At 40.6% G+C, this 19209-nt stretch overlaps 1 protein-coding gene and 6 non-coding genes across 8 annotated transcripts; 5 read left to right on the top strand and 2 right to left on the bottom strand.

Annotated features, from left to right (window-relative positions):
• Nucleotides 1–1799: 1799 nt before the first annotated feature.
• On the top strand, nt 1800–1871 carry trnap-agg. Its single transcript has one exon. It is a non-coding gene; the product is annotated as a tRNA-Pro (tRNA).
• A 1046-nt stretch (nt 1872–2917) lies between these two features.
• trnag-ucc lies at nt 2918–2989 on the bottom strand. Its single transcript has one exon. It is a non-coding gene; the product is annotated as a tRNA-Gly (tRNA).
• A 104-nt stretch (nt 2990–3093) lies between these two features.
• Nucleotides 3094–3165, top strand: trnap-agg. The gene has a single exon. It is a non-coding gene; the product is annotated as a tRNA-Pro (tRNA).
• A 1222-nt stretch (nt 3166–4387) lies between these two features.
• Nucleotides 4388–4459, top strand: trnap-cgg. The gene has a single exon. It is a non-coding gene; the product is annotated as a tRNA-Pro (tRNA).
• A 1046-nt stretch (nt 4460–5505) lies between these two features.
• trnar-ucu lies at nt 5506–5577 on the bottom strand. The gene has a single exon. It is a non-coding gene; the product is annotated as a tRNA-Arg (tRNA).
• Nucleotides 5578–5695: 118 nt separating this feature from the next.
• On the top strand, nt 5696–5767 carry trnap-cgg. The gene has a single exon. It is a non-coding gene; the product is annotated as a tRNA-Pro (tRNA).
• A 2331-nt stretch (nt 5768–8098) lies between these two features.
• nrsn1 (neurensin 1) lies at nt 8099–18023 on the top strand. 2 transcript variants are annotated; one of them, XM_035407072.1, is made up of 3 exons: nt 8099–8245; nt 14441–14647; nt 15113–18023. In XM_035407072.1, exons 2-3 carry the CDS (start codon nt 14450–14452, stop codon nt 15509–15511), a joined length of 597 nt encoding a protein of 198 aa, XP_035262963.1. In that variant the 5' UTR covers nt 8099–8245; nt 14441–14449; the 3' UTR covers nt 15512–18023. The 2 variants fall into 2 exon arrangements, with proteins under 2 accessions (XP_035262963.1, XP_035262973.1); XM_035407082.1 differs by having other exon boundaries at nt 8113–8245; nt 14413–14647.
• The last annotated feature ends 1186 nt before the right edge of the window (nt 18024–19209 follow it).

The raw sequence follows: 19209 nt of genomic DNA, 5'->3' as shown, positions 1-19209 counted from the left end.
CAGATTTATCAGACGTCTGAAGAGCAGTCAGGATTAGGAAGTGAAGGTGCCAGGCTACAGGGCACACAACCGTGTGTTCAGCAATACCCAGGAAGACAGTCTAAAGACAGCTGACATATACTTTGGACTTAGTCCTAAAGAGGTAAGCTTGCAATAGAATCGTTTTTTTGTTATCATAGGCTACTCATAAAAAATGTATTAAAACAGTGGCCATAATTGATATAGATTAAAGCAGTTCAAATACATCAGTTCATATAAAAATGTATAATGATGATACAATAAATAATTAATAGTTAAAAATATATACATAAAATAATAAATAATTGACAGAACAAGTAATAAATAGATACGGTTGAGAATAACAGCACTCCCCCACATTTTGTCTGTGGTCCCCTGAAACACTACTTCAACACAACCATAGATTGGTGGATGAAAACCCACCCTGTAGTTCATCATTCATGTTGTGTTTTCCAGGTCTGCAGATTTGCATATAAGCTGGCTGTCAGGTACCAGTGTCAGTACCCTGTGGCGTGGACCCAGACAAAGATGGCCGGGAAGGACTGGTTCACATCCTTCCTGGAAAGGCACCCCGCTCTCTCCATCCGTAGGCCTCAGGCCACGAGCCTCTCAAGATCAACCTATTTCAGTCTGAAAAACGTGACGCAGTGCAAGATTTCTTCTATGCCAGCGATGACTTTCTGATCGCGTGCTGCTGTTACATGATTTACGACTATTTGGTCAAAATGGCAGCGAATGCGTTTCAAACCCTTGCCTCCCTGGAGAGCGGAGAGTAAATGCAGCACCTTGGACCCATGGGCCACGCTCTCTCGCATCGATGAACCTGCCTGTGAGAAATGCATTGGTTTCTGACAGTTATAACGCTTCTAAGTATTTCTTAAGACTTTCACGGGCATACAAAGTACCATTTCCAAAAGTCCTGTGAGTTTAACCACTAACTTGTACATTACACCTCATTGAAAATGTCAAATTGAAATGAACAGACTATGTTTGCAATACATTTGTATATTTAACTTTGACCTGCTGCGATATGCTTCTGAGCTGCCATCACATGCGCAAAAAACAATATAATTCAATTTGAAAATGAATTTTTGCTTTCACGACGACTAATGTCTACCCTTTGGTTTGAATGAAAAATGCACTGAGCAGCAGTGCACTGAGCAACACACCAATGTTCCATTTGCTTCTGATGTCATAATAAAAACACTGAAAAAATGATTTGATTGACTGATTGTAAATTTGACTGCCTTTACAATGCATTTCAGCCCTGGCAGAGTATTTCACAGGTGATTGGAGAGGATTCCCTTTGAACATTGCTGTCTATGCATCCATGATGTCAAATTTCAGTCATTTCTTAAATAGTAAAGTCATAGAAGGCGAAACACTGTGCTTTCCTGTTGTAAGTATACAGGCACGCTTTCCGTTCCCTGATGGATATTATTTTTCACTACGATAGCCAGAAAAGGCTGTACTGCTATCGTCCAACAGAAATCTGTGGCTCTCAGCTCACATGGATTTTGAAATTGGATTTGTGTTGCTTCCGCACCCGACCGGGTCATTTACGAAAACTTCACGACTGCCCGGAAGCAGATAGCCCCACTGAACTGCATTGGCCGGGAACCGGACCCAGGTCAACTGCTTGGAAGGCAGCTATGCTCACCACTATACCACCAATGCACATACCTACAAAGATGTATTACCTTTGCTGTCGCAAAAGACTTGGGCTTTTTTCGATTTTTGACATTTTTGCGGCCCTTGGCGGTCCGCAATAGTCAAATGGGGGCTTGTTGGTCTAGGGGTATGATTCTCGCTTAGGGTGCGAGAGGTCCCGGGTTCAAATCCCGGACGAGCCCTAGGATACTTGCTCCAGTCCCGTATCGCTTGCAGGGGCTCCAGCATTCCGACGGGTGGTTTTGTCTCAACTCTGAAAAACGTGACGCAGTGCAAGATTTCTTCTATGCCAGCGATGACTTTCCGATCGCGTGCTGCTGTTACATGATTTACGACTATTTGGTCAAAATGGCAGTGGATGCGTTTCAAACCCTTGCCTCCCTGGAGAGCGGAGAGTAAATGCAGCACCTTGGACCCATGGGCCACGCTCTCTCGCATCGATGAACCTGCCTGTGAGAAATGCATTGGTTTCTGACAGTTATAACGCTGCTAAGTATTTCTTAAGACTTTCACGGGCATACAAAGTACCATTTCCAAAAGTCCTGTGAGTTTAACCACTAACTTGTACATTACACCTCATTGAAAATGTCAAATTGAAATGAACAGACTATGTTTGCAATACATTTGTATATTTAACTTTGACCTGCTGCGATATGCTTCTGAGCTGCCATCACATGCGCAAAAAACAATATAATTCAATTTGAAAATGAATTTTTGCTTTCACGACGACTAATGTCTACCCTTTGGTTTGAATGAAAAATGCACTGAGCAGCAGTGCACTGAGCAACACACCAATGTTCCATTTGCTTCTGATGTCATAATAAAAACACTGAAAAAATGATTTGATTGACTGATTGTAAATTTGACTGCCTTTACAATGCATTTCAGCCCTGGCAGAGTATTTCACAGGTGATTGGAGAGGATTCCCTTTGAACATTGCTGTCTATGCATCCATGATGTCAAATTTCACTAATTTCTTAAATAGTAAAGTCATAGAAGGCGAAACACTGTGCTTTCCTGTTGTAAGTATACAGGCACGCTTTCCGTTCCCTGATGGATATTATTTTTCACTACGATAGCCAGGAAAGGCTGTACTGCTATCGTCCAACAGAAATCTGTGGCGCTCAGCTCACATGGATTTTGAAATTGGATTTGTGTTGCTTCCGCACCCGACCGGGTCATTTACGAAAACTTCACGACTGCCCGGAAGCAGATAGCCCCACTAAACTGCATTGGCCGGGAATCGAACCCGGGTCAACTGCTTGGAAGGCAGCTATGCTCACCACTATACCACCAATGCACATACCTACAAAGATGTATTACCTTTGCTGTCGCAAAAGACTTGGGCTTTTTTCGATTTTTGACATTTTTGAGGCCCTTGGCGGTCCGCAATAGTCAAATGGGGGCTCGTTGGTCTAGGGGTATGATTCTCGCTTAGGGTGCGAGAGGTCCCGGGTTCAAATCCCGGACGAGCCCTAGGATACTTGCATCAGTCCCGTATCGCTTGCAGGGGGTCCAGCATTCCGACGGGTGGTTTTGTCTCAACTCTGAAAAACGTGACGCAGTGCAAGATTTCTTCTATGCCAGCGATGACTTTCCGATCGCGTGCTGCTGTTACATGATTTACGACTATTTGGTCAAAATGGCAGCGGATGCGTTTCAAACCCTTGCCTCCCTGGAGAGCGAAGAGTAAATGCAGCACCTTGGACCCATGGGCCACGCTCTCTCGCATCGATGACCCTGCCTGTGAGAAATGCATTGTTTTCTGACAGTTATAACGCTTCTAAGTATTTCTTAAGACTTTCACGGGCATACAAAGTACCATTTCCAAAAGTCCTGTGAGTTTAACCACTAACTTGTACATTACACCTCATTGAAAATGTCAAATTGAAATGAACAGGCTATGTTTGCAATACATTTGTATATTTAACTTTGACCTGCTGCTATATGCTTCTGAGCTGCCATCACATGCGCAAAAAACAATATAATTCAATTTGAAAATGAATTTTTGCTTTCACGACTACTAATGTCTACCCTTTGGTTTGAATGAAAAATGCACTGAGCAGCAGTGCACTGAGCAACACACCAATGTTCCATTTGCTTCTGATGTCATAATAAAAACACTGAAAAAATGATTTGATTGACTGATTGTAAATTTGACTGCCTTTACAATGCATTTCAGCCCTGGCAGAGTATTTCACAGGTGATTGGAGAGGATTCCCTTTGAACATTGCTGTCTATGCATCCATGATGTCAAATTTCACTCATTTCTTAAATAGTAAAGTCATAGAAGGCGAAACACTGTGCTTTCCTGTTGTAAGTTTACAGGCACGCTTTCCGTTCCCTGATGGATATTATTTTTCACTACGATAGCCAGAAAAGGCTGTACTGCTATCGTCCAACAGAAATCTGTGGCGCTCAGCTCATATGGATTTTGAAATTGGATTTGTGTTGCTTTCGCACCCGACTGGGTCATTTACGATAGCGTCACGACTGCCAGGAAGCAGATAGCTTCACTAAACTGCATTGGCGGGGAATCTACCCAGTGTCTCCTGCTTAGAAGGCAGCTATGCTCACCACTATACCACCAATGCACATACCTGCAAAGAAGTATTACCTTTGCTGTCGCAAAAGATTTGGGCTTTTTTTGATTTTTGAAATTTCGGAGGCCCATGGCGGTCCGCCATAGTCAATTGGGGGCTCGTTGGTCTAGGGGTATGATTCTCGCTTCGGGTGCGAGAGGTCCCGGGTTCAAATCCCGGACGAGCCCTAGGATACTTGCATCAGTCCCGTATCGCTTGCAGGCGGTCCAGCATTCCGACGGGTGGTTTTGTCTCAACTCTGAAAAACGTGACGCAGTGCAAGACTACTTCTATGCCAGCGATGACTTTCTGATCGCGTGCTGCTGTTACATGATTTACGACTATTTGGTCAAAATGGCAGTGGATGCGTTTCAAACCCTTGCCTCCCTGGAGAGCGGAGAGTTAATGCAGCACCTTGGACCCATGGGCCACGCTCTCTCGCATCGATGAACCTGCCTGTGAGAAATGCATTGGTTTCTGACAGTTATAACGCTGCTAAGTATTTCTTAAGACTTTCACGGGCATACAAAGTACCATTTCCAAAAGTCCTGTGAGTTTAACCACTAACTTGTACATTACACCTCATTGAAAATGTCAAATTGAAATGAACAGCCTATGTTTGCAATACATTTGTATATTTAACTTTGACCTGCTGCGATATGCTTCTGAGCTGCCATCACATGCGCAAAAAACAATATAATTCAATTTGAAAATGAATTTTTGCTTTCACGACGACTAATGTCTACCCTTTGGTTTGAATGAAAAATGCACTGAGCAGCAGTGCACTGAGCAACACACCAATGTTCCATTTGCTTCTGATGTCATAATAAAAACACTGAAAAAATGATTTGATTGACTGATTGTAAATTTGACTGCCTTTACAATGCATTTCAGCCCTGGCAGAGTATTTCACAGGTGATTGGAGAGGATTCCCTTTGAACATTGCTGTCTATGCATCCATGATGTCAAATTTCACTAATTTCTTAAATAGTAAAGTCATAGAAGGCGAAACACTGTGCTTTCCTGTTGTAAGTATACAGGCACGCTTTCCGTTCCCTGATGGATATTATTTTTCACTACGATAGCCAGGAAAGGCTGTACTGCTATCGTCCAACAGAAATCTGTGGCGCTCAGCTCACATGGATTTTGAAATTGGATTTGTGTTGCTTCCGCACCCGACCGGGTCATTTACGAAAACTTCACAACTGCCCGGAAGCAGATAGCCCCACTGAACTGCATTGGCCGGGAATCGAACCCAAGTCAACTGCTTAGAAGGCAGCTATGCTCACCACTATACCACCAATGCACATACCTACAAAGATGTATTACCTTTGCTGTCGCAAAAGACTTGGGCTTTTTTCGATTTTTGACATTTTTGAGGCCCTTGGCGGTATAGTCAAATATAGTCACAATAGTCAAATGGGGGCTCGTTGGTCTAGGGGTATGATTCTCGCTTCGGGTGCGAGAGGTCCCGGGTTCAAATCCCGGACGAGCCCTAGGATACTTGCATCAGTCACGTATCGCTTGCAGGCGGTCCAGCATTCCGACGGGTGGTTTTGTCTCAACTCTGAAAAACGTGACGCAGTGCAAGATTTCTTCTATGCCAGCGATGACTTTCTGATCGCGTGCTGCTGTTACATGATTTACGACTATTTGGTCAAAATGGCAGCGGATGCGTTTCAAACCCTTGCCTCCCTGGAGAGTCCCCTTGGACCCCTGGGCCACGCCAAGTTTTTCTTAACACTTTCACGGGTGTTCAAAGTTCTGCTTCCTAATTTCCTGAGAGTTTAACCACTAACTTGTACATTCTCTCATTGATTATGTCAAATTCAAATGAACAGACTATGTTCGCAATATATTTGTATATTTAACTTTGAACTGCTGCCAACTGCTTTAGAGCTGCCGTCACATACACTTAAATGCAATATAATTTAATTTGAAAATTAAGTTTTGCTTTCACGACGACTAATGTGACGACCATTTTGTTTGAGTGAAAAAAGAACAGAATGCACTGGGCAACATGAAATGACGAAAGCACGTGATTCACTCCACTATCATATACAGTAAACAATTTACACTAAATATCTGATTTATATTACAAATGGATTTAGACATTACCTGTATTTTGCAAAGTAAGTCGGCATATCTGTTTATGTCTTTGGTCACAAGCATTAAAATTCTGCATCTCTGTGCTTCCCCACACAGAAAAGGTGGTGACTAATACTGGCTTCTAGCAGTACGTCAATGGCAGATCTAAAAATAGCATGTGAGATAGAATATGGTCTGAATTCAGGGCCTCCCATTAATCAGTGAATGTTTCATATCTTTGATGGAGTAATTATTTTTGTCAAAATGTTTTCACAACAGTGTTACACTATGATTACTGCATTGCATTAATAGACATTTCAATACAGGGAATAGAACAACTTTATCCAAGATCATTAGTGAGAATCAGTTATCAATCTTAGTTATGTTTAAGATACATTATATGGCACTATTAGGAAAGACTCTTGAGGTTGATTAGTAGAATCAGGTTTGTAACTGCTTGGTTGGAATGAAAGCCTGCACCCATATCAGCTATTTCTGGATAAGAGGTTAATGCTGTAATGTTCACATTATTTATACACTTTTAAAAAAGTTTTTTTTTTTTGTATAACAATTTTAATCCAAAATTTCTGAAAAACAATAAATACTCTTCTTTACATGATATCACTGCCTATTCAAAGAATCAGAAAACAGAACAGTTTCTGGTAGAAACATCTTAATATTAATATTCCATAAATATTAATACAATACATACTGCTATTCATTCCAGAAATAATACTACTGTGAAATTTGGATTACGAAATATAAGACTTAACTCCAAGGCAGCTCTTGTGAATGAACAAACCTCTTATATTCTTGATGTAATCACCATGACTGAAGACATTTTTTGTTGTTTTGTGCATGTATACAAAGGGCTGTATCAATATAAATACCTTCAAAGTAGCTGACAGTCCCCACTTTAATCTCATATTCATTCTTTTATTTCATATACAATGTGCTGGGAGTACAGAGCCAAAACAATTTAAATTATGTCCCTGTCCCAATAGTTTTTCATTTAGCTGTATAGATACTATTCATTTTGACCTTCTTGAGAGTATCTTATATAGAAGCTGGACACAAATGCTATTTCAACATACAGTATATTTAATCTGACATTGCAACACAGAAAACAATCAATAGGGACTGATATACTTTCTACAGCCAATGCCCAACAAATAATGTTTTATCTCAATGTCGTGTGTGTGGACCACTGTCTGTGTGTTGTGCATCACTGGCAAAATAACCATTTCAGTGTGTTCTTACAGACAAAAAGTATGTGAATTAGCACATTAATTCACCGTTTCAGTGGTCAGCTACTAACTACTATCTGGGTTATACAACATTTCTACTACACATGTGAACATTATTATATCATGGAATTCATCAGACATTTCCATATTTGTAATTGTTTTTTGTTAAAAAAAAAAAAAAAAACTAGTCTAAGTAGATACTTCTCCTCGCGGTGTAGATACTATCTTCAATATAACTTAGTATGAATTAGTGTGTCTTGCATTAATTAAGTGAAATAACTATCTTTAAAATGTATGCAAGATGTTTTATGAGTGCTGAAGGACAATTTACTTTCATCATAACTTTGTGTCGCATTGTCCATTTTCGCGTATATTCTTCATACCACTGGTAACCTTGAAAACAATAGTCTCCTACGCACATTGAATCATATAATTTAGCAGCTGTGTGTCTATCCACGGGGAGACTGAAACGGAGTGTGCGCATGCGCGCTGGGATGTGTGAATGTCTGAATCATCGATTGCTTGTGAGGGGAAACAGAGTGATGGGACCAAAGCGAAGGGAAAGCGGAAAGTGATCACTGTTCGGGCTGTGATTGGTATTATTCTATTCAAGATTTGGAATAAAGCGTTACAAACATGGTGAGAATATGTTTAAAGATGCTATCCATAAAACTTTGTGTTTCCGTGTTTTGGTGTAGAATGTTGCGGCTCACGAATGAAACGATTTGACCCAGTAGGGGATTAATGTAAGTGATCTTCGGTTATGTACGTGGCATTGGTATATACACTTTTTAATTTACGAAAGAGAACATTTATTTACGATGCGATGTTCTGTCAAAGTTTGTCATCTGATGTGTTTAATCACTCCACAATGTAGGCAGGCGTTTGTTTACAATTTAGTTATTCGTCGTTAATAACGATTAAGGAGAAAGAAAAGTCGAATCTAATTGAGTATAATTTCGCGTTCTTATGAAGGTGTAACTGCAAACAAGAAATAATAAAACTAAACTCTACAGCTGAACACAGTATGCAATAATTTTAAACATTGTATTCTCATAATTGCCGGGTGCTATCCATGGTGCTGAATAACTAAATATGACTCCTACGTCATTGGTGACGAATGGATATGCCACAGAGAATGTTTCGTTTACCTTCATTGTACGGATTTGCGTTAAAATGAGAATTAAATTAAATTCATACTACTATAATTATTTAGGTGAACCGTATTTCGTTGCCTCAAATTTTTTCGGACTATTTCAGTTTGTGTATAGATGCTTTACGTGTGAAAATATGTATATGTTTTAGTTGATCACACTGTTTAATTTGATCGCTGTCAATCCAATGACAGCTTGTGAACAACGCATGTGTGATTTGAAAACCTATCAAAGCATATTCGCTTGACAGTTTTCACCTTAGAATAATAACGTAAGGCTACTGATTAAAACAGAGGTTGTATCTACTCTTGTTTTCACATCAGGTCAGGAACAAACAACACAAATAAACCCCCATAAATTAATATTTGCCTATTAATATTTTTTTTTGGTGAAAATACACTATTGATGTTGAGAAATACTACAAGTGTACTAATTTGCACATATTGTAATATTAAGCTGATGTCTCGTCATACTGATGTGGACAAATTTATATTTCAGTCCATTCTTCATGTGACATGTAAATTTTTCTTTGTTAGTCCTGTAAAATGCCTCACGAGAGTTCTTTAATATAATAACCCCTCCTATCACAATTTGTGTCCTAAATAGATTTCAAGTCAGCAGCAAACAAATAGTAACAAACAAGTATTATTAGATAATTTACATGTCGCAAAAACAAAAAATAGAAAGCATGAGCAACATTACAAATAGGGAAGTGAAAAGTCTACTTAGAAACAATTTCATTTGAGATAGTTTTATTAATGGCAAGTGTTTTATGTATTCCATGTATAACCCTGTTTCTCCTTTATTTGCAGTTTTACATAAATCTCAGTCAACACATACCACATTGAAAATTAACAATAACTTGTATGTTGCAATCATTATTGAGAACACAATTAGTCTGCACATTCAAAAATATAGGATTTTGTGAACTTTAGTAATGGGAGACTGTCACCAAAACTTGCTATTTTAATGCTTTGGTGCTTTAGTCTCAAACATGTACATTCAAAATCTGCATACAGAGTCAAGATGTTAGAATATTGATTGAAACTGCAATGTGAACATTGTTGATGAATTCTAAGAGTGTTATACCTGAGTTGCTTCTGAGTAAACCACACTCAGCCAGCAGGGACACATTTTGCAACACCAGGATTACTCATCTCCACAGGCTGATGTTCTTTTCCTGAGCATCCATACAAAGTAACTGGGATATGGCACATGTTTTTGTCAGTATTAACTTCCTGACTAAATTTGAATGCATTTTTGTTTTTCATTTTCTGTGGTACAAATCTGAGAGCTGACACAAAAAGTCTCTCTTTGCCTCAGAACTGGTTGATTGGTTAGCAGAGACTATTGTGGATGGCAGTGGCAAGACAAAGATTCTTCTGCCCAAAGGTGGGCCTAGAGACTTCATATAGCTATTGATCTCTTGTTATTGAGGTCAGACTTTTTTTTGTGGTTAGAACAATGAACTGATCATAAATAGGTGATATTACAGCAATGGCTGATTTTATGATATGAAGGTGCATAATTACGTGTTTCTGATCTATTTGACTCAGTCATGATGATGCAGATGTGTTTCTGTCCTGCTGTAATGACAGGCACCAATGAATGGAATGCTGTCCGCTGCCTATTTCAACTTACTTTGTCAATAACATAGACAACCTGTTCATTTTCACTTTGCAGTCCACCATTTAAAGCTCACACTGACACTGAGCTGTAGGACAATTAATGTCCTACTTGTCAAGACCATGGGTGCCCAATTGACCAGGAGGGGAAGGGTGTGTGGGTGTGTATGTGTGTGTGTGTGTGTGGGGGGGGGGGATTACTGGTGGACAGTGACATGTAGATGCGCTGCTCACTGAAATCCTCCTGCCTAAGTGATGCTCCCAGATAGGGAGTGACTCCAGTACGGATCTGCATCGATTCTGGCCTGGCACTACTGACTTTGATCCCAGAATCAGTGCCGATCCAGCCCAGAATCGCTTGTTATCTGGGGTGCTAATTGTGCAGTTCTTAGTGGGTTGGGCAGCCACAAGGCCTGGATTCCATACCACACCATGAAGCCCATCCAAATGCGTCTACAGTATGTCAGCAGGATGACCCACGCATCAGCTCCTCTGACTGGCGATTGTACTGATACTTTGAATTTATTAAGTTAGTGTAATATTTAAATATTCAGATTGCATTTGACTGTTTTGTTGAAGGAGATGGAAAAATGAATGGCAACTGTTTTGAGTGTTTCAGTTCATTTCAACTGAATGTTTAGGCATTTCAACTTTACTTGAGACACATTCCCAGTCATATCAGTACTGTGGGACTTTTTAATGATATTCCAAACAGTTAATTTTGGTAAGCCTAAGGTTTTGCCTCGACAGTATTTTTCTTATTTCTCAGCCTCATGATGGCTTTTTTTATTTTTATTCACAGAACTCTGGTCCTTATGTTGACAAACACCAATAACATGCTCCAGAGGAAATCAAAAGCCTGCATTGAAAAAGACTAGATACTGAAAGCTGTCTTATACCTGAAGACATTTGTCCAAAACATTATGGTGCCCTGGAATGGGAGCTATGTATAAAAAGTGCTGTAATTTCTACAAGGTGAATCCAAAGTGTATAAAATACCCTTAAATAAAAGTTGAGAATGTGCACTTAAACCATGTATATAATCAAAATTATTTGATTATAAATGTAATAGTACAGAGCCAAAGCAGTAAAAAATATGTCTGTGTCCCAAACATGATGGAGCTCACTGTAGGTGTGTGTACCACAGTGTGTCACAATGTTTTTGCATTGTTTTTCAATGTGATATGAATGTTTAATCTTAAACCATCACACGGATCATATGTCTATGCTTTATAATGGACACCAAGCATTTTATTCATTTTCAGAGAAGTTTTGGATTGGTTTTTGGACCCCTAAATGGGGTAAAGGGGTTAAACATGCAACCACTTTAAAAATCTTGTCAAAGAAAGTATTACAGCAAAATAATACATGAAAGCAGTTGTCTGAAGTGATCTGACTGATATAAATTCCTTCAATTAATATGAAGGTTTTATTCTGTGTAGCACAGATATCTGTTTCTGACACAATATGGCATTTACAGAGTAAATCACCCCTCATGACACATTATATAAGGGTCTAATTAAAGCTCAACAGCTTGGGGCACTGCTGGGTGGCTCATCCAGTTAAGGCACCATGCTGGTGAAAGGATGAGCTGCATGGTCTTGTATTGAATCGGGACCATGCCAGTGCAGACCGGCTGGTAGCTCCATGGTGCTATGTGCATGTGGTGATTGCATTGTTTGGGGTCCATGTATCAGCAACCCCTGCTGGTCAATCAGACGCCCATCTGTGGACTGCTTCCCGAAGCGGCACACAACATGTCTCCCAGTGAAACAGCTCTGTGGGCACTTGGCTGTGGGCTGTGGGCTGTGGCGTGAAAAGAAGCAAGGTGGTGAACTGCTTGAAGGTCTTGCACACCAAAATCCACATTATCAAGCTTTTCCTGTTCTCTTTTGAGGTTTTGAGAGAAAATGTGAAGAATGACACTTGCATACCCCATTTATAAAAAACCAAAGGTGAAAATGCTTGCTTATGTAATCTTATAAACCACTTGGTTCAGATTATTGGATGTCATTAATGTTGTAATTCTGTATAGCAGACCAATAAGATTTAATCTAGGTCGGCCCTCGTGATGCAGAGCAAATTCAGAACAAGAAAATACTTCCTGGCACCTTCTTAGCTAGCTGGTTGTCATAGTTCTGGTTGGGTGGAATTATTTCATTTGCGTAACTACCTATGAGGATTTCACCTACCTACAGTTATCTTTGGTATAGCTGGTAGGTTTGGTTTGTCCCACATTGTTTGGAAATTCACTGGTATTTAGGTGAATTCGCACAGACTTGACTACCTAACTGGCTTTAGTTTAGCAACCACAACCACACTGATTGTAGTGAAGGTAGTTAACTGTTCTAACTAGCTAGCTGCTAGGAACTCAACTTTTGAGCACTCTTACTCACTGACAGTGACAGTAATCAAATGCAAATGCACTGTTTGCCATGGCATACATATACACAGGTAAATCAGGATCAGTAACTTATTCAAAGTGGAAACATATTGACTGTGGAAGGCTTTTAAATGACATCACCTGTGGTAAAAAAAAATAAAAAGATAAATCAATTACATTTTATAATTCATATTTAATTCATATTTGTCCAACAAAATTGCTAGCAGGTTCTTTTTCATTTTGTAGCACCCAATGGCACATTGCTACAGTATGGTGCTATGGTTAGATTTCAATTTTTACTTTTTATTGCAGGTGTAACTTCAATGCTAGTGACATGATTCCCTTATCTTGTTAATTACTGTAAATTAAGTATGCTGTTAACTAGGGCTGTCAAAAAATATTTGAAGTTTGAAAAATATTTGAAAATATTTTTTTTATTTAAAGTTCAAACCTAAATTTGAGCATTCGAATATTAGTTTTGGATCCCGCGTTTTGTAATTAACATGAATATACAGGCTTTAATTTCATACGGCGAATCGTTCATGCACGCAAAGATCATTTCCTGTGCTAACACTGCCTCTGTCAACAAAAAACGTTCTGCCCTGGACCCAGAGCAAGTGGATCGCCTGGTTTGCCTTGCCAATAGCCTCCGGTGATACTTTCAGCTCCATGGACACCTAACGTTACTGGTCAGCTAGCCTCGTGAGCCAGAATGTTTTTTCACTTCACTCAACAGATCTGGTCAGCCAACAATTTAGGCTAAATAATGTTCCCATGGCAGGCTATGTTTCCTTTCTGTTCTGAAGATTTTGATAAAATTGGATGATGAAAGAAGTTAAACTAAACAGAGTAAGTAATTTATGTTGTTTTAGGCTATACAAGTTTTACCAGTTTTTGTGTTAAGAAATAAACAGGGATTTCCTATAAACTATCATTCCCCTATTATTGTGAAATGCCGAGTTGTGGCAAATTACATCCACTAGAAAGTGCTTTATTCATTTGCGCATTAGGCTATAGAAACTGCAGGGGGCTCATTTATAAAATTAACTTGTGTGTGCATACGTCAAGTGAAGACCTGACGTAGAGCCACAACCGTTTCCACGGTCAAATCGAGTCATGTTGAAATTTTATAAATCACTACTTTGATGTGATTTTCTACGTATGGGCCACACAGTTGATATAAAATACGTTTTATAAATGAGGCCCCAGATGTAGTAACCTAGTATGAAAGTTCACCGATGTCCTCTATTGTACTGCCCGCTTGTGGAAAATAACGCGCAGGCCAGTTTAGAGGGAGCGTCACGTGCATATTGCGCCCGAAAATAAGCAGCTTCTTTTTGTGAATTATATGCAAATGATATTTGAATATATTCGAACTCTAACTAATTACAAAAGCTAATATTCAAACTCAATTTCATGGCACTTTTGACAGCTTTACTGTTAACTTTGTCAGTGACTGTAAAAGTTAGCAGTATCTTACTTTCTTTTTCACATACAGAACCATTTCACCCCATGTTCTGAGCAAGTTTGCCTCTTTGGAATGTGCACCAAATACATATATTATTTAAGAGTCAAAAACAGTTTCATTCCATGAATGCAGAATTATACAATTATTTAACTGCTTTTTTGCATACTCTGTTCCAGTGTACACTATTTTGTGTTTGCATGGCAGGTGTGAAGAATGACTTCCTGCTCAGAACTCTGTGGGTCTGACCATGGCGAGCGATCTCAGAGCACGGTGCACAACCACCACCAGCACTACGGGGTCCGGTCCTACCTGCACCACTTCTATGAGGAGTGCACAGCCTCCATCTGGGACCGGGATGAAGACTTTCAGATTCAGAAATCACCCAGCAGGTGGAGCGCTATCCTTGGGAAGGTAGGAACATCATTGGGCCCTGCAATGATTCATGGGAAAGCCAACCTCAGACACCTCCGTGCATGTAATATTGTGTGTTGTTTGTGCAGATTATTTACTTCTAAGAGGGAGTTCGTCCTCTGTACTTTCATGGTAATTGAAATTATGTGTGAACTCTGATCTTTTTTGATGCCAATACTGTGTTGGGGCAGTGCAATGTATAAAAATTGTAAAGAAAATTGCACTGTATACAGAGAGATCATGGCCGGCAGTGAGAGCAGGGTCACGGCTCCAGCACCCCCCCACGACTCTGCTCAGGATAAGTGGGTATAGATAATGGATGGATGGATGGACAGTGAGGTCACAGACAGCCCTTATGCATATAGTTACAGTTATCATTCCCAGTTTGAAATGGGGCTATAAGTATGTTTGCATTTCCTCATTCCTTTGTCCTCCGTCTCTACTGCTCTGTTTTTCCACCTGCAGGTCTGTCTCGCGTTTGGGACCCTGATGCTAGTCGTTGGTCTGACCGTGTTGACCGTGGGCTTCGCCGCCCCGCCCAAAATCGAAGCCTTCGGCGAGGAAGAGCTGCTCTTTGTGGACAAGCGCGCCGCGCACTTCAACCGGGCTCTGGAAGTCTGCAAGCTGGTCGGCGGCGTCCTGTTCTGCGCAGGGGGCGTCCTGGCGGCCGCGGGCCTGCTGCTGTCCAGCTTCACCCGGGGGGAGCCCAGCGAGGAGCGCTGCTTGCAACGGAGGTTCAAGGAGAAGCTCGCCGAGCTGCAGGCCGCCGTCCACCCCATCAGGAAGGCTCCCACGCTCGGAGAGTGGAGGATCCCCGTCACCCTATCCAAAGCGCAGAACATTCAGCCGGTTTCTGAGACCTGATGCGTCCCACTGGGCCAGCTTACGTGGTGAAGAGCGCAGTAGATGCTAATGTAAAAGCCCCTTAGGAACTGGGCACTCCTGATTATTGGTAAGATTGGGCTTTGGCAGGACATTTAGAATGGCAATGGCAACAGTCTCAGTTCAGTGTAGCAGGACGAAGTGACCATTTTTCTCTTTTAATATTCAGCACTGTTAATGTTGTATCTGTTTTTATTACAATATAATTGGGTACTAACACTGTTTGTGAACATCAGTTAGCTGTAGTTCTGGAGTGCTAATCTGAATGTTTTGCACTGACCTATAGGTGCTGCTCTGTGTCAGAGCACCAGACTAAACTCTACAACTGAATTTTGTCTTAATGGTGCAAATGGAATTTTAAGCTTACCTTTTCGTCAGTTCAACTAAATTCCAGGCTCCTGATAAATGGGTGGATTGATGTTTTGAAATGTTGAAACTCATTCCTGGTGCAGTTTGAATCTCCAGATGATTTTTTTAAAAAGCATTTTTTGACACAAAACACAATGCTGTAAATCGCAAAATGAAATCAATGGGATACAAGACAGAGGGTGACATCGCTGAGGCCTACAGCTGAAAAAATGTGTCAGATTTTGCACATTGACAGATTAAGTGCACATTATGCATTTAATTCACATACAGCATCGGGACTCTGCGTCTTCTGAGTCCAATGCTTCCCTTTCAGCTACCCTGGAGCAGTCTTCACACTCTATCCTGGGGCCCACTGTGCATGCTGGTTTTCTTACAGTCAATATCTTTATCAATTAAGGTCGCTAAAAGCATGGGTTTAATTTCTAATATCATTTTTTACTTAGGCTTATTCCAACATCATGCAGATCTGGCTCATTCCCATTTGCTCTGTCATTCTTGGTCAACTCAAATTTTTTGCATAGTTTCAGTGACCAGGTAACCATACTGTAGTGAAGTTTGGTCAGGCTTATTCAGAACAACACAACAACCGAACAGAATTTTGCACATCTGTAGAGCCCAATTTAGTGAAATAACATAGACAAGACAAAGTTTAATCAGCCTCACAAAATTAAGTTAAAGTTAAAACAACAAGGTCAGGGAATTTGCTATTTCAGACCAACACATGGATAGCAAAACACACACAACAACAGTAGTAAAATGACTTAATCAGGTATTACAAGTTTTATGCTATCCTATTGTTTGATGTCAGTGTAAAATAAAATGCATTTCAATACTTAATAGCAGTAGAAAGAGAGGACATTCCTTAATTCTGTTAGGTGATGCATCAGCTCATCAGCTGGTCTAAGGCCACTGCTGGTGTGTGTGATCCTGGAAGACTTCTTTGTAAAAGCCGGGGTCACGACTGGTTCCAGTCAAGGCAACTTGGTTATGCATAGATCTTCCACTTGGGTCAGGCCGCATGGGATATATTGCAGAAAAAGCCTGTAGATACTTGTTCCTCAAAACAGCTGTCAATGGGAAATAGACCAGCATTATGTATTTCATGGACGATGGCTGGCCAACTCAGGCAGGTCTCAGTGATTGAGTGAGGTGCAAGTTGAAACGCGCAGCTAAGTCCGGCAATGTCCTTAAGCAGTGCATCTGGTTGGGTAGACAAGTGTCTTTACCCTCAGAGCAAAGTTGTTAAGTTTTTTTTGTAAGATTTTATGCTCACAAAGTCACTGATGCAACAGAACCCCATGTTTGTTCCCTGGAACCTTATTGGTAGATTACTTTGGGTACGCAAACATATGATTGGCTCATGGTATTGGAGCTGTTAATCAAACAGTTACCACTGATTTAATGTTTAAAGCGTATTAAATCTGATTCTCTTCATTTTCCTCCTGCCCAAAACTGATGTCTAACTGATGAAGCAGTGAGTTTATTGCAGGGTCACAAGAGGAAGGGGGCAGTCACATCATTATGCCCTTGTTGACCAGAGATGTTAATTGTGTACGTGACTCAGAAGAGGATCAGTTCTATGGCCAGGGAAGGAGGATCCGTCCCATGGCCAGGGAGCCAAAGGCCAACAATTTCCTGTGTATAGTTATACAATACTTTCAATCATTAGGACCCCAATTATTTCAGCAGTCAATATATAATTAAATCAAACAAAAAATGTACCCACTTTCTAAAGGCATAATTTGTTATACAGCATGAAACAGAAAATGAAGGCATCAGTTGACCTGACTGATTAGTAATTATGGAGTGTGAATGTAGAATGTTTTCTCTTTGTGACATACACTATTTCTAATGTACTATGACCTTAAGAGGGTATATCATCCTTCAATAGACATAAAGGGCCAGATTTATGTACATAAAACTCTAATTGCAGCCTGATGAGTGTACTGTATGTCGGTGTGTTTGCAGTGAAATTAACGTCTCATTTACTAAGGCTACATGCTAATTACATAATCAGACATGGACATTACGCAATGGGACTGCCTACAAATCACATTTTGTGTACAGTATGTAGCAGAGCTTAAATGACACAATTAAAAAAACAACTCTTGTTTAGTGCATTGAATATCTTGAATGTGGGAAAATGTATGTGTGGCATTCAGTCCAGCGGTGAACCGGATTGGTCTCGGCTGAGCCTGCTGGTGGAGAGTGCACACGCACCTGGGTTGCGTTAGCTAATCAGCCCAGGTGCTTAAGGGCGTGCTGCCCTCCACAGTTCGGAGCCGAGACCGGGAGCTCACATGAAACGTTTATAATTTTAGTTTCATTTTACTTTGGAGCTTGGTTCAAGCAAAAAGGAAGGACCAAAAGAAGTGATCCTCAGCTGGGATGCTGGAGGAGCTGGAGCCGGCTGAAAAGGTGGGCCAGCTACGGGCGGCGCACGGGAAAGTGGTCACGCTGTTTTACTTTCTTTTGTCTTCGTTATTTCAGCTTGTTGTTTTATTTTATTGTTTTCGCCCGGCACCCGTGAGGGGGAAGGGTGAGGAGGGTCGTTTATTTGATTTTGTGTTTGTGTGGGTGCGCTCTCTCTCTCTCTCTCCATGCGACAACCAGTGGTGTTCCCCGGCACTGCCGCATCTCCCTCCTAGGGGTGTCATGCTGGCGTGTGACAGTATGTATCTGCTGGTGTGCCACAAGAGCACTATGGACAGCACACAACAAAAAGCAAACCGGTATATTCCAGCTGTAGTGGTAATTGTTGATTGAATCAATCCAGAGTCCAGTGAGTGTAATGTTGCAAGGAGCTTGACTATTGGTGGAATGAAATAGAATATTGTGTGGGGGGTTCTAGGTAATCTTTTATTTCTTCCAAGACAGAAATTAGTTTTATGGCTGGGTGTTTGTCACAGAAGTGCAGGCATCATAGATTCCATGATTTTGTCTCTTTTTAGCAGTTACCCATTTTTACTGCTTTCTGAGATTTCTTGGATGCCAACTATAACACAGCCTCCAGTCAGTAACTGCAATCAAATATATGTCGACCGTATCAACCGTCTTGATGCTGCTCGATCCTTCTCGTGTAGCTACGGTAACGTTTAACCTGTCTGTGGCAAGAGATGTTCCATCAAAGACTGAAACTTTGCAATTAAGCTACAACATCTAACTTAAAAGAAATAAAACACACATAGTACCCTCTTTTTTTAATTATGGTAGCTGCTCATTTTTTAAACTTCAAGCACTTGTTACTGCCACTACAGTTGTGCATGTTATTTCAAACATTCCCCACTGCTGTAGATCTACGGTTAATTTAA

This window comes from Anguilla anguilla, chromosome 1 (assembly GCF_013347855.1).
Source record: "Anguilla anguilla isolate fAngAng1 chromosome 1, fAngAng1.pri, whole genome shotgun sequence".
In the NCBI taxonomy this organism is placed as follows: Eukaryota; Metazoa; Chordata; class Actinopteri; order Anguilliformes; family Anguillidae; genus Anguilla; species Anguilla anguilla.
The sequence above is the reverse complement of the archived record's forward strand: the minus strand, read 5'-3'. Positions and strand labels throughout refer to the sequence as shown.